Below are 15,600 nucleotides of genomic sequence, written 5' to 3'. Positions count from 1 at the left end.
TAAAAATAAGTAGGTATCAAAACAATATTTGCATTAAAAAAAATTGTTACCTGTCATTAAATAATATAGTCTGTCCATTAAATGTCCACAATATAGTGGGTGAAGGTTCCCCTTCAACATCTGCTTCAAATTTCAAGAATTTTCCTTTGCGAATTTCTTTCTTTCCCAAATTCTTTCGGTCAATTTTAGGTGCCACTGTATAATAAAATATATTAGAAAATATATTACATAACCCCATTTTTATTTGTGAAATAGATTTACTTACTGAATCGTGGTTTAGCAACAACAGATTTCGAAATGTCACTTGGTTGACTAGGCCCAACTTTATTAACTGCAATTACTCTGAACTCATATTCATGACCCTCTACAACATCCGTCACTCGACCAGAGCGTCTAATAAATTAAAAAAAATATTTTATTTTATTTAAAAACTTTAAAGTTTATAAAAAAACTTACTTATTTGGAACTACAAGAGCTTTAACCCAGTTCCTCTCGTCTTTATCTCTCATTTCGACAATATAACTTTCAATCGGCGCACCTCCGTCAGAATCAGGGGCTTCCCATTCAAGGTCAATAAATGACTTATCCCAATTTGTTGGATTTGGCTTTCCTGGTTTACTTGGTTCATCTGCGTACAACTTGATTGAAATATTTGTTTGTATAGTTAAAACTAAAAAAGGATCTTACCAAATGGATTCTTTGCTACTATGAATTTATCAGCTTCTAGATCATCTGATTCTCCTTCTTTGTTGACTGCCCTCACACGGAATTTATATTGTTTACCTTCCTGTAAACCAGTTATGTTTGCTTCTGGTTCGCTTGATTTACCACATGGTATCCATTGACCAGTTAATGGATCAAGTTTTTCTATTTCATAATACTCTATAGGCGTGCCACCGTCATCCTCTGGCTTCTTCCATTTTAATTTGCAACCATTTTTCGTCACATCAGTTACTTCGAGCGGACCACCTGGCTTAGTTGGTTTTCCTAAAATAAATATAAATGATTAAGTTTATATTATATAAAAAAAGTTAAGAAATTTAATTTTTCATTCTAAATTAATAAGTTTAAAAAAAGATATTTTTAGAAAAAAATATGAGTTTGTATCAATTCGTTTGATTAAAAAGTTTAAAAGTGATAAAAGTTAGCATACCAACTATGCATAATAAATATTTAAATGTTTCAATGTTCGTACTGAAATAGTTTTAATGTTTATAATGTTATAGACTGTTATGTTATATAAATATAATTATTTTTATTTTTTTACCTAAGATAGTAATATCAAAAGTGGCCGTGTCTTCGCCGACTGAGTTTTTAGCTTTAATTGTGTATAAACCACTATGAGCCCGCAAAGCCTTAATGATCATTAATTTTGTATTGTATTCCATGTTATTGATTTCAAGTGAATTTCCTGTAGTAAGTTCCTAAAAAAATTAAAATTACAATAGTAAAGTTTCTGAATAAATGTTAATAATTTTATGAAAAAAAAATATTTTACACATCATTAATTATGTTTATATATATTATAATCTTTATTAGGACAATTAAATATATCTGAAGTACTAATTATAAAATAGATAACATAAACTTGTATACAAATTACAAATCTTACAGTGTCTTTAAATGACCATGTCACTTCAGGTACAGGTTCTCCACTTATGTTCACGTCAATTAATTTTGTATGTCCTACTTTCATGATCAGGTTTTGTAAGTTTGTTCTATCTATTCTTGGTTTCACTAAAAAATAAAATGGTTTATGTTAAATGTATGTTGTTAAACTAACATGTAAATATATCTTACTGAATTTAGCTTTGACAATATGAGGAAGAGACTCTTCACTAGGTTCACCGAGTCCAGCTTTGTTAACAGCACGTACTCGAAATTGGTATTGTTGTCCGTTTTCTAATTTTGGAATTTTGCCTTTGCAGACATTTCCCGTAACTTCAGCAGCTTTTACGAATGAACTATCATATTTGCTCTTCATTTCGATTATATATCCTAAAAAGTAAAACTATAGGTTAGTGGCGAAGAAATATTATTAAACATTTTTATAACCAAGTAATAATTGTGATAAGTATTATGTATTGTTTATTATGTATCAACTATAAACGTTATGTTCCAACCATTCTAAAACTGATATAAACTAGCATAATATATTATTAGAGAAAAATAAATATTCTGAATATATTTTTTAAAAAGTATTTAAATTCTTATTCTGAATACCTTTTAACATATATATTCGAATATGTACGAATATATACAAAATAATAGTATTCTTTATAAGTCTAGTGTATCTTATTTCAACAATTTTATTCCACTAACCTGTTATTGGAGCTCCACCATCCCTAAACGGTGCATCCCATTTTAATTCTACCATATTTTCGTCATAGTCAATAACTTCTGGTAATCCCGGAGGACCAGGCGTATCTAATAAAAAAAAGCAAAGATAATGATGAATAGCTAAATATTGTTTATATTAACTTGTATCATCTACTTTGCAGGTAATTAAGTGTCTAGGACACTATTTCGTGTTTAAACCAAATATAATATTATGGGAAGACGAATTGGGATAACTATAAGATAATTCAAAAGAAATTAGTGATTAGATTTTTTTGAATTTCTCCTGAAAAAAACTATTACCAATAACTAGTAGTTATTAAGATAAGTTATGTTAACATAAGACAAATAATTACCATAAGGATTTTTAGCAACTATCGTATTATCAGAATCTAATGGTTCGGATTCTCCTTCCTCGTTTAATGCTTTCACTCTGAAATGATACTTTCTATTCGGTTCCAGACCGTTTATTTTGTGTTCTAATTTTGTTGGATCGACGAAACCTGCAGGTACCCATTTTCCAGTTGTGGTATCCATTTTCTCAACTAAATACCCAGTAATGGGCAATCCACCATCATCCTTAGGTTTATTCCAGTGTAGCGTACATCCTTCTTTATGTACGTCTGTGACTTCAAGTGGCCCAACTGGGGGTCCAGGTTTATCTGAAAAAAATTGAAAAGATTGGTTTTTTAAGTTAATTGTAAAAATTTAGATAAAATAATGATTTCTGGTGTAATAGTAATATAATATACATTTAGTCTATACATACATTTATATTACTAATGAGTATTTTTGTTTTTAGAAACTTTACATCCTAATTTTATTAACTAATGAGTATTATTAACATTATTTATTCAAAACTTAAGTATCTAAGTCCTAGTATAAAACAAGTAAATAATCATAAGAAAAATTGTAAAACTAAATTACCTAAAATAACGACTTCTACAGTAGCTTCATCAAATCCAGAAGCATTCTCTGCTCGTAAACTATAGACTCCTGTATTTTTTCTAGTATTTTCAGATAAATTTAGTTTTGTATTATAATCTTCATTTTCCATTTTCACTGAACGTCCATTTATCAATGGTTTATTGCCAAAAGACCATATCATGGTTGGTGGAGGTTCACCACGTACGTCTACGTCAAATTTCACAATTTGACCTACTCTTACGACAACCTTTTGTAGTTTTTCACGATTGATTAGTGGTTTTACTGAAATAATAATAAATAAAAACCATTGGTTAGGTACTATAAACTGTAAAATAGTATAATGTACAACAAACATCGTCAACTGGGTAAACAGTTATGGTCTACCGTATAATATGATATCGATGTTTAGTTCAAAATATTTTTTTATCATTTATAAGAAGCAAAATACTTACGATTTTTAGCTTTAGCAGTATGCATTTTGGTTGCATCGCTTGGTTCAGAAGGCCCTGCTTTATTTACTGCACGTACCCTAAACTGATACTGGTTGCCTTCTTTAAGATTTTTTACGGTAGTATGACAAGCCGGTGTCTAAAATTGATTTCATAATAAAAAATTGCCTTAATAAATGTACATTAATAATTTTCTACTCACTTTTGTAGTCAAAATCTCCTCCCATACAGTAGAAAGTTTTTCTTTTTTCTCAATAACATATCCAGTTATTGGTGCCCCGCCATCGTGTTTTGGCTCTGACCACGATAAGTCTACCTTATCTAAATCCCAGTCGATGATTTTTGGTGTTCCAGGTTTACCAGGAGTTTCTAAAAAAAAAGTTTATTTATAGAATCTGGATACATTTATTTTTTTACTGTCACTTTTATTTACCATATGGGTTCTTGGAAACAATACTACCATCGCTTTCTAATGGCTCAGATTCACCTTCCTCGTTCAAAGCTTTAACCCTAAACGTATACTCGTGACCTTCTTGTAAGCCTTTAATGTCCATTTCTGGTTCTTGTGTGCGACCAACTGGAATCCAGCGTCCAGTTTGAGCATCCATTTTTTCAACCACGTAAGCCGTTACAGGTTTTCCACCATCATCCGTTGGTTTGTCCCATTTGACTTTAGCCCCACTGCTTGTTACATCTTTCACTTTAAGAGGACCTTGAGGTCTTGTTGGAGGACCTATTTGAATGATAAAATGGTTAACACATCGTACACGGATAATATTTATCAATGATATTGTACATACATAGAACGGTCACTTCAACAGTAGCTTCATCCTTGCCAAATTCGTTTTCAGCAATAATTTTATACAAACCGGAATCTTTGCGTCCCGTATCTGATAAAGTAATTTTTGAGTTGTATGGTATATTTACGATTTGAACATTGCCTTCCGATATAACCTAGTTATTTAAAATAATATGTCACAAAACATTTTATTTAAACTATTTTATTTAGTATAATTATGAGTCTATTAGTTTTGCATGGACAGTAGACACGTCTTCTTCAACGATTACCTGTATCTATTATTATTCTGAAATAAGCATCATTAGTCAAATTCTACTTGTCAACTTTCTATCTAATAAATTCAATTATTTACGAACTACAATAATCTAATGTGTATAAAAACAAATATAATGTGATTTTATAGTAATATGTACGCACACCAATCAAAACTACTGTACAAAACACAATAATACTTAAATATGTTTATAAATTAAATTCAAATCTACAACTCTAAATCATCAAATAATATCTTTAAATTTATTTATAATTTATAATAGTCTACTCAGTAGTGATATTAAAATAACTACTTTGGTGAAATAAGAAAACCAATAATAACTACAATAATAACTACAATGAATCTCAATTCTACTAAACGATTTCTACATATACGTAGTAATCGCTTTTCATTTTACTCACATCTTTTATAACTTCGTCAGTCTGAAATGTAAAATTTGTAAAATTTAAGCTTATTTTCAAGACAAAATAGAAAGAGATAAGAAAACCATAATATTTTAATAACTGAAATTCTAATAACAAAATACTTTTTTAAAAAAAATTATGCAATGAAAGCTGCAGAGGTAGGTATATAATAATACTATTCGTAAATTTATAATAACTAATATGAGTAATATTAAAATGATCCTCTAAGTATAGAATTAATTTAAAATAAGGAATTTATGCCAATGAATAACTTTTAACAGCTACAAGAATAATAATTATTATATTGGTGAATCTTTATAGTAAAATGAACCAGTGATGAGTGATTACTGATTATTCTCTCAAAATTCTTTTTATGAATTAGAATATATATAAATTTGTATATATAATCACAAACAAATTGAATTTTTGATTTTAATTTTGAGAAATATTAATTAAATATTGAAATTCTGTAATTAGTTGAAACATTAAAATTTAAGAATACTACATTTTTAATAGGTACTTCAATTGTTACATACTTATGAAAATTGCTTGATGATAAAATATATTTTTATAAATTAATATTACATATGTAATAGAATAATTAAGTACATAAGATATTTATTATTTATGTCAAGTATACGAATATAGTATATTATACTGAAGCAAATGTATTTATCAAGTATGTAATAATTCAATATCCACATCGTTATGAGTGATGAAAGAACATACAAATAATAGGATAGGTGCTAGCTATGAGGTAGGTAGGGACAGTTTTAAATAATTTACTTAAACAGAAAATATATTTCTTGTGTTTTCTTGGGTTTTCGAACTACGAATCACTAATAATACAACTTGAATACAATTTGATATAAATATATTATATATAGTATAAATATATATTGTAAATTAATAATCATCATACAAACCTCTTTGTTAACGAGCTGCCACTTGACAGTTGGTGCTGGTTCACCTTTGATGTTTACATCGTATTTGACTGTTTTTCCGCCTCTGACTACAATACTTTTTAAATTGGTGCGATCAATCCTTGGTTTCACTGAAAATAATTAGTTAGTACATTTAGAAATATTCAGTTATGGACGTGCATATCATTTAACGTACGTGATTTATGTTTAACAATATGAATTTTCGTAGGGTCTGATGCAGGTGACGGTCCAGCTTTATTCACGGCAGTAATCCGGAACTGTAATTCTGATTTTTCTTTCAACTCAGGTACTTTGGCTTTTAATTCAGTAGCTGGGACTTCAATAGCAAACTCCCATTCTTGACTGAACCTAAAAATACAGTAAATAATAGATTTTGTTTGCTAATATATATAATATATAATAGTATAATACTGGGATTGTAAAAGTAAAAAAAAAATCAACTTTAAGTTGAAAAAAAAATCTTATAAAACTAATATGCGAAAATTATTTTTCATAAAAGAAATTCAAGTAGTTATATAGTCGAGATTGAATTTCTTTGTAGTAGAAAATGAAATTCTTATTTAACTTCAATTCGTAAATAATAAGATTCTATGATTCAGTGAATTATTATTCCTATTGCTAATGACTACTGAGTAGGTACTGAAATACCTAGTAAACCAGCCATAAAAACGTATATTGGCGTTTAATGTTTTGAAGTTGTGTAAATTATAAAAAATTGTTTAAAAAAAGTATGTTATTTAAAATAAAAAGGTTCTGTGCAGTATAGAAGGTTTCAAGTGTTGCTGCTTTTCGTGGATCACTATAATCTACGAGGATGACTATATGTGTTAAATTTAAATCAATAATTAATATTTCCTAGAAATGACTCTTTGCGGAAATGATGGGTCAGTTTTTATTCTTAAACATAGTTTATTATAATATAATTTATTAATATTAATAAAAGTAACTTATATTTCTTTTTGAAAAAGTTAATTATTAATTTTTATACTAGATATTAGATATATAGTATAACTAAAATCTATCACGATATAAATTTATCAATATGTTAACATCTAGTTTAAAATTGAATACCTATAACAAATTCCAAAAATTAATATATATAATATGTAGGTACTTTAAAACTCGAAGATGCGTATATTTTATTATAATAATAAAAAAAAAATAATAATCATAATAATAGATACCTGTCTTTTTTTTCTATGAAATATTTTTCAATAGGAGCACCGCCATCTTTTTCTGGAGCGGTCCATTTCAAAGTAACACTTTGGTTGTCGTAATCAATAATTTCAGGTGTATTAGGCTTGGATGGTTCATCTAAGAAAACATTTAAACATTAATCAAATAAAATACCGACCGTGATATTTTTGTATATCTTACCAAATGGATTTTTGGCAATTATGGATTTGGTCGTTGTGAGTGGTTCAGAATCTCCTTCTTTATTTACAGCTGTCACTCTGAACTTGTACTCACTACCCGGTTCCAAATTGGATATTTCAACTTCAGGTTCTTTGATACTATCTTTAGCTGGTACTTTACATACTCTCACCCATTTTCCTGTTGTCACATCCATTTTTTCTACTTCGTATTCCGTGATTGGACATCCACCGTCATCTTCCGGTTTCTTCCATTTTAGTTTACAACTTTTTTTGGTGATATCAGTTACTTCAAGTGGTCCTTTCGGAGCATCGGGTTTACCCAAAACCGTAAACTCAAGAGTGGCTTCATCTTTACCAGAAACATTTTCAGCTACTAGTGTGTAGACGCCCGTATCTTTACGAATAGCGCCAGTTATTGTCAATGTTGTCTGATAATCGATGTTTTCGATTTTTATTCTATCATTATTTACCACTGTTTCGTTCTTCAATACCCACGTAAGTGTTGGCGCTGGTTCTCCAGTCACATCAACTACCCACTTTTGGTTTCTACCTGCTTTGATTGTAATATTCTTCATACCTTCTTTGTCAATTCTTGGTTTTACTAAAATAAACAAAGCAAACAACTATATGAATATCCCCATTTTAACAATCTACTAACACACCACCATAACTTACAGTTTCTGTGTTTGCAAGTGTGTGGGTCTGTAGGTTTACTCGGAGCTCCCACTCCAGCTTTATTCACAGCTTTTACGCGGAACTCATAAACCATTTTTTCTTTTAAGCCCTCTATTTTAACTTCGGGACCATTATCTAGTGTTTTTGTGACTTCAGTCCATTCCAATGTAAACTTATCTTTCATTTCAACTATATAGTGTGTAATAGGCCTTCCACCGTCAGATTCTGGCTTTTTCCATTTTAAAGTAACACTCTTATTGTCATAATCAATGATTTCTGGTTTTCCTGGTTCACCTGGCTCATCTGAATCATAAAAATACAATTATTATATGTCTTTCAATATAATGACTCAAATTTATACCGTATGGGTTTTTAGCTAAAATTTCCTCAGTTGTCTCAAGTGGTTCTGATTCCCCTTCTTTATTTACAGCCTTAACTCGAATCTTATATTTCTTTTTCGGAGTTAAATTAGTGAGTGTAAACTCTTCTTTTCCTGGACCACACTAAAAATAATATTAATCATAATAATGAAAAAAACTTGAATTTATTCAACTAAACATAAATATGTAAAATATATATTATCTTTTACCTCGCCAGCTGCAACCCAACGACCAGAGTCCATGTCCATTTTCTCAAGAATATAACCAGTTATTTCTGAACCACCATTATCTTGTGGTTTTTTCCAAGCAACCGTTATATGATCAGCTCTTACTTCTTGAGCTATCAAAGGTCCGGTAGGTCTGAGCGGTTTGTCTAAAACAAAAAAATAATTTATATATGTACATCTAAATGCATAAATATATATAATAGATATAATCCATTACCTAAAACAATAACTTCAGCATCTTTTTCGGCAGTTCCAGAACTATTTTTTAATATTAAAGTATATTTTCCACTGTCAATCCTTGTAGCTCTTCGAATTGTTAATAATGTATTACGTTCATATTTATCAATAGTGATTCTAAAAAAAATTCACACATTATTATAAATACATATTACATAATACATTTAGTTAGTATCATATATGAGTTATGCTATTAATAAATAATACAATTCTTCTTAAAAAAATTTAAATGATTATGATTTTTTTACCTGTCACCGTCATGTATGATTTCAGTTTCATTTATTTTCCAGATAACTTCAGGTTCTGGCTCACCTCCATATTTTATATCGTATTTAATCACTTGTCCTTTTTTAACAATTATATTTTTCAAATCGTCTCCGATAATCCATGGCTTAACTGTAATGATTAATGTAAGTTATCCATAATATATTCATAATCTATGGATTCAAAATGTTTACCGAATCTTGATTTGGCAATAATTGGTTTTGTTGCTTCACTAGGTTCACCCGGACCAGCTTTATTTATTGCTCGTATACGGAATTCGTATTGGGTTCCTTCTTTTAGACCATCAATTGTAGCCGAAGTAATATCTCCTTCAAAAACTTTACCTTTTACCCAATCTTTTCCGAACTTTTCCTATTAAAACCAAGAAAATATCAGTAATTTGTATTTTTGCTAAAATCAATGTTTCAAAATATTACTTTGTACTCAATAACATATCCTGTAATCGGCGCTCCTCCGTCATTTTCAGGTTTAGTCCATTTCAAATCAGCGTGGTCCTTATCCCAGTCAACTACTTCTACATCTTTTGGTTTACTAGGTTCGTCTAATACCAAAAAATAATAATTAATAAATGCATGGTATTATAGAATGTTTAATTCAATTTTAGAAATAATACCCCATGGATCCTTAGCTAAAACAGTTTTAGCGAGTGGTGTAGGTTCAGATGCTCCAATTTTTGATACAGCTTTTACGCGGAATTTATATTCTTTTTTCGTAGTTAAATCTGTTACATCCAAAAATAAGGGAGCATCTGCTTTTACTTCTCCAACATTTGTCCATCCTCCTAGTTATCGCAATAAATAAAAAATACAAATTATGTAAATGCACATAACTAAATAATACAAAAACATACCTTTCACAGTTAAATCCTGTCTTTCCACAATGTAATGAAGAATAGGAGCTCCTCCGTTATCTTCCGAAGATTCCCATTTAATTTTACAACTGGTTTTAAAAATATCAGATACTTCCAAATTACGTGGTGATGACGGAACATCTAAAATTATAATAAAAAAGGTGGATAAGTGGATGTCGCTCTGCTGTACAGTAGGTTACAAGTGGGTCACTGTAATGGATGGTGTTAAATTTGAATTCAATGATATAATATCATTGTATAAGAAAAACGATTCTGAGCGAAAACGGTCAGTCAGCCTATGATATTACCAAGTATATTAATTGATGATATTATTGTGAATAAAGTAATTTATATATAACCTATTTACGTGGAGCCTTGTTTTAAATTTTCAATCCTTAGCCACAAAAGTTAAACATTTTATACATTTTTAACTACAAAATAATTAATAAATTATTAATTTGATAAATGTTGTCAAAATTTGAACTTTAAATGCTTATAAAACAAAATTGTGCCTATGTATTTTTAATATTTTTCAACTGCAATTGTAACATTATATCAGGAGCCTTGCATTAAATTTTCACACTTTTTTACCCAACAAAAAATTTTTATTGATATTTATAGAAAAAAAAACTAAAAAAATTGAAAACTGACAATGTCCGTAAACAGCTCAAAAAGATTTAAAATATTTTCAACATTTTATGGTGTATAGAAAATGCTAATATAAACATTCAGTGAAATTTTCAAGTATCTACAGTCATTCGTTTTTTAATTACAATAAAATAAGAAAATTGTTACATGAGAAATTGAGTAAATATCAAATGTTGTAAAAATATAAATTTCAGACGCTCATAAAAATTTAATTTAAGTTTCTTCTAGACATTTTTTTTTTGATAAAGGTAGACAAACTTATGAGTAATCTTATATTACATTTTCAAATCTTAGATTTAAAAAGAAAAATTTTTATGAACTCTCAACTCAAAATAATTTGCTATTTTTCGTGATTTTTCCGTATTTTGTCAAAATTTTAACTTCAAATGCTTATAAATAAAAACTGTGACTAAGGATTTTTAATTTTTTTCATCTGCCTTTGAAACAATAACCTAGGAGCCTTCTATTAAATTTTCAAGCTTTTTTACTCAACAGATAAAATTTTATTGATATTTATAGAAAAAAAAACTAAAAAAATTGAAGACTGACAATGTCCGTAAACAGCTCAAAAAGAGTCAAAATATTTTCAAAATTTTATGGTGTATAGGAAATGCTAATATAAACATTCAGTCAAAATTTCATGTCCCTACGGTCATTTGTTTTAGAGTTACACCAAAAACCAAAATCGATTTTCTCGAAAACAGATTTTGCGTAAAAATTCCCGTTTTTTCTTAATTTTTCTTTTGTTTTTCACGTCGCTTTTGAAAACTACTGGGAAATTTTTACTTTGACCTCCCAAAGTACCAACTAGACTCACTTTCCTATCAGAAAAGTTACTGTTGAAGGAAATCCAAGCACTTTTACTGTCCTAAAAGGTGATGACAGACACAAAAATAAAAAAAATAAAAAATAAAAAAAAACACACATCACTGTAAAATCAATACATTCATCGCTTCGCTCAGAATCTAAAATAAATAATGTAATTTATACAATATAACTTAGAAGTTATGAGTATTAGGTATATATTTTTGAATTAATAGGTATATAACATTTAGATTATTATTTGAAAATAGTTCTTATAATTTAAAACTAATAGGATTAAAAGTATGTAATTATGTAAATAATAAACCTTAAAGACAATTTAATTAAATTGAAAAAAATCTGAGTGGCTACCTACTTTCCCCATTTTTTATTACCATTTTTATATTTGAATTTATTTATTCTCATATTAATAGTGGCTTACGCTAAGAGAGTATCTACAATTAAAAAAAAAATGTGAATAGATTTTCAATAAAACATTACCTTGCATGTTAATATGAACATCCTTGATGTCTTCTCCTTGGTCGTTTTTCAATTTAATTTGGTAATTTCCAGAATGAGCGTGCGCTGGTTTTTTTATATTAAATATAACTTTATCATCGTGAACAATAGCCTCTACATCTTTTGCTGTTAATGGCTTTCCATCTTTCAATATTTTTGCATCAATAGCTGATTGTCTCGTTCCATTTACTAATAACCAAAGACGTTTGATATTAATTCGATTTATATATTATATAATTTTATTGAAAACTACATTACTTTTATAAGGAACTTCAAAGCTAATTGTACGTGATACAGGGCCTTCTACATTTTCATCAAACATAATTACAGGCTTTTCTTCTCCTTTTTTTACCTCCAATAGGCAAATAGATGTTAGTTCGTTTGATTTACACGTAATTGTACCAGCGTCTTTCAGTTCCAATTTGTTAAATATTAATTGATGTTTACCACCACCCAAATTTTTGATTTCGATTCTATAAACATTTACTGTGAATTAAATAGTTTCTGTATATTTTTTTTTAACATATACCTTTCTGAGGATGTGATTGGTTGGTCATCGAAGAACCATTCAGTAGGAGCTGTTTGATCCTGTAACTCTACTTCTAATATAACCTTTTCTCTTTCGATGCCAGTAGTGTCCTTAAGTTTTTTGTTAAACTTATTTAGATCTTAAAAAAAAAAATTATTTTTATTATATTAAATGTTATTCAAAAAAATTTAAACATTTTTTATATCTAGGTACATTTTATTTTAGAAAAAAATATTTATTGCAATTTTTTAATTAATTGAACAATTTTCTTAATTTATTTATCGGGGACTTGTTATTAAATAGTTAACTTATATCAAGAAATTTAATTTAATTTCTAAACATTTACTCACATTTTATAATTAGTTCTGCTTCAGTTTTATCAGCATTTGTTGTACATGAGAACATACCACCATCAGTAACTTTAGCATCGTTAATTATCAATTTTCTTTTCCTACCTTCTTTTACAATTCGAATTCTGAAATAATATATACAAACATTATCAAATTAACTTATTCTACGGATACCAAACAATAAACGGATTGTACCTTTTATCAGCTTTAAGCTCTGTACCATTTTTAGACCACTTAACATCGCCTGTCGCGTCGTCTAACTCACATATTAATGTTACGGTATCTTTTTCAGTCATTTGTTGATGTTTTAGTACTTTTACGAACTTATATGGATATTCTACACATAACATAATTTACCATTATATTTTTTCAAATTATTATTGGACAATTTTATACGACATACCAACTACTTTAAGAGTCGATGACGTTTTTTCATCTTGCTTTTCAATTCGACAATAATATTTTCCACTGTCATTCAACTCACAACTTTTTATTGATAATCGACAAATTCCACTCATATCTTTTGATATACTGTACTTATCACCATCCGCTAATTTAGTTTTTTCTTTATACCAGCCTATAATAGCCATACTACTGCTGACTGTACATTCCATGCTGGTTTCGTGCTTTGTGAAACCATCTGTGGTAGATTCAAGCGGTCGCAAAAACGTGTAAACTGGTGCTGGTTCTATAAATATAAAAAAAAATAATGTTTTAACTTTTTGAATACGATATACTTTATTATTATATTAGGTATTAGATATACCTTTTAAAGAAAATAAAACATAGCTTTATCATAGTATTTGACTTATGTGTTTCATAAGCAGTAGTGTGATTGAGGAAATACATGGTGAAATACATGGTGGGAAAAATATAGTAAATACCTCGAACCCTCCCTTAAGCAAGATTTTTTTTTAATTTCAAAGAAAAAGAACCAAAATTAACTAACCTTTTTCATACAGCCCTAACAATAGGTTTGCTATTCAAATTATTCCCCTCATATATTTTAGTGAATCATCAAATACAATTCAGCCATATTTAAATGGGAAAAAACTGATTATTACCAAGGCCGAATAGGCCAGTCGAGCATTTGAGAAAATCTCGAAAGGCCACTAACATTATGTGCTAGTAGGATAAAATGGCCGCAATGCCACATTACAATCTTTATGACAGCTACATAATAGTCAACAAATTTGATACGATCATTATTATTTATTAATATTAATATTTGGCCGATTTGGGCACTATAGCAAATATGGGACGGTAGAAAAATATTTCTTAAAGGACAGAGACTACCCAATCCGGCCCTGATTATTACTTATACAATATTATATTACAAGCAATTTTATATAATTGAATACCTATGTGGCTATATTAGATAATAAAAAATTAAATAATGAGGTTTTATCTAATTTCTTGATACGTTATATCCATTTTAATATTTTGGTTCAACGTATACTAACAAAAAAGAACAATTAATTCGACTTTATAGTAGGTACATTTTAAATATTCATTATAAAATAAACATCAAAACATTTAATTATAAAAATAATAAATATATCTTATGCAAAATATTACAACAATTGTAGAAATTAAACAATTTGGTTAATACAGGTAGGTACAGATTGCCACTTCTAGCCAACCCCCTCCCCCCTCAGTATAATTACACAACTGCACTGGTTTGATCTGCTAATACTTACTATTACATACATTATTACATTATACCTAAATAATTAAATAGTAGGTATACATAGATATTTAGTAAGTGATAATTATATTAATCATCTAAAAATGACAATTTTGAAATTCAGTTTATGTTATTTAAAGCTTAATACATAACAATATGCACATTTTTCACGATTAATAATATAACATTCATACCTTCAACATTAAGATAAGCTGTTGAACTAACGCCACCTATTTCAATTGTATATTTTCCAGTATCTTCTACTTTTGGTGTCATTATAATCAATTGATACACGTCGCCCTCATTTTTGAATTTGTACTTAGATCCAGTAAATAATTCCTGGTGAGTAAAAATGTTCATAAATACTCTACTACTAATTATAATTTTACAATTATTTTATTATCTCCAGTACAACAAAAATTTCGTATCTTGTATTTTAAATAATAGTTATTATTGTTACATACGTCTTTTCGGAGAAACCATTTTGGCTTAGAATTAGGTTTTGAAAATACTCCTTCAAATGTGACTTTTTTGTCTTTTCCTTCTTTGGCATATTGATCAACCAATGGTTTCAAAAATGACTCTGGTTTCTATCAAGAATTAATAAGTAAAATAATTATAGACAATATAATAGAATCAAATATTGTATTTACCTTTTCCACTTTTTTTAGCGCGGGTACAGGTATTTCTGTTTCTTTTAAATCTCCCCATTCTGGATCATCCTTGTCTTTTCCCCATTTAGCATATTTTCTTTTCTTTAACATAGCTCTGAAGTCCATACCACTGGAATCTATTGTTTAAATTAATTATAAAAATTAGTTTTGGGGATATGCTATTTAATCTAATTAAAATTATCGTTTAATTAGTTTTTATTGATTTAGACACCAATACTTTTTCATTAA

At 28.4% G+C, this 15,600-nt stretch overlaps 1 protein-coding gene across 20 annotated transcripts in view; it reads right to left on the bottom strand.

Moving 5' to 3' along the window:
• The window catches only part of LOC132937237 (twitchin), a 78,733-nt gene that overhangs the window by 30,742 nt on the left and 32,391 nt on the right, over positions 1-15,600 (bottom strand). For 15 of the 20 annotated variants that reach the window (XM_061004053.1, XM_061004058.1, XM_061004056.1 and 12 more), the window contains 37 exons: positions 15,352-15,488; positions 15,163-15,288; positions 14,893-15,037; positions 13,415-13,699; positions 13,207-13,348; positions 13,012-13,136; positions 12,662-12,800; positions 12,391-12,605; positions 12,115-12,321; positions 10,165-10,305; positions 9,928-10,095; positions 9,731-9,855; positions 9,488-9,665; positions 9,278-9,425; positions 9,010-9,146; positions 8,775-8,938; positions 8,547-8,688; positions 8,186-8,488; positions 7,512-8,111; positions 7,319-7,448; positions 6,310-6,482; positions 6,117-6,244; positions 5,188-5,208; positions 4,514-4,667; positions 4,147-4,446; positions 3,916-4,082; positions 3,717-3,852; positions 3,265-3,546; positions 2,694-2,999; positions 2,323-2,427; positions 1,801-1,998; positions 1,613-1,737; positions 1,268-1,424; positions 688-987; positions 457-628; positions 266-393; positions 51-195 (listed from right to left, as the gene is read on the bottom strand). In XM_061004053.1, coding sequence (XP_060860036.1) covers positions 51-195; positions 266-393; positions 457-628; positions 688-987; positions 1,268-1,424; positions 1,613-1,737; positions 1,801-1,998; positions 2,323-2,427; positions 2,694-2,999; positions 3,265-3,546; positions 3,717-3,852; positions 3,916-4,082; positions 4,147-4,446; positions 4,514-4,667; positions 5,188-5,208; positions 6,117-6,244; positions 6,310-6,482; positions 7,319-7,448; positions 7,512-8,111; positions 8,186-8,488; positions 8,547-8,688; positions 8,775-8,938; positions 9,010-9,146; positions 9,278-9,425; positions 9,488-9,665; positions 9,731-9,855; positions 9,928-10,095; positions 10,165-10,305; positions 12,115-12,321; positions 12,391-12,605; positions 12,662-12,800; positions 13,012-13,136; positions 13,207-13,348; positions 13,415-13,699; positions 14,893-15,037; positions 15,163-15,288; positions 15,352-15,488 — 6,754 coding nt within the window. The remainder of the gene's footprint in view (positions 1-50; positions 196-265; positions 394-456; positions 629-687; positions 988-1,267; positions 1,425-1,612; positions 1,738-1,800; positions 1,999-2,322; positions 2,428-2,693; positions 3,000-3,264; positions 3,547-3,716; positions 3,853-3,915; positions 4,083-4,146; positions 4,447-4,513; positions 4,668-5,187; positions 5,209-6,116; positions 6,245-6,309; positions 6,483-7,318; positions 7,449-7,511; positions 8,112-8,185; positions 8,489-8,546; positions 8,689-8,774; positions 8,939-9,009; positions 9,147-9,277; positions 9,426-9,487; positions 9,666-9,730; positions 9,856-9,927; positions 10,096-10,164; positions 10,306-12,114; positions 12,322-12,390; positions 12,606-12,661; positions 12,801-13,011; positions 13,137-13,206; positions 13,349-13,414; positions 13,700-14,892; positions 15,038-15,162; positions 15,289-15,351; positions 15,489-15,600) is intronic. The other 5 variants (XM_061004055.1, XM_061004060.1, XM_061004062.1 and 2 more) reach the window with 1 other exon arrangement.

The sequence above is a fragment of the Metopolophium dirhodum genome, chromosome 1, assembly GCF_019925205.1.
Source record: "Metopolophium dirhodum isolate CAU chromosome 1, ASM1992520v1, whole genome shotgun sequence".
NCBI classification, from domain to species: domain Eukaryota; kingdom Metazoa; phylum Arthropoda; class Insecta; order Hemiptera; family Aphididae; genus Metopolophium; species Metopolophium dirhodum.
Note: the sequence above shows the minus strand (reverse complement) of the source record. Positions and strands in the feature narration are given on the sequence as shown.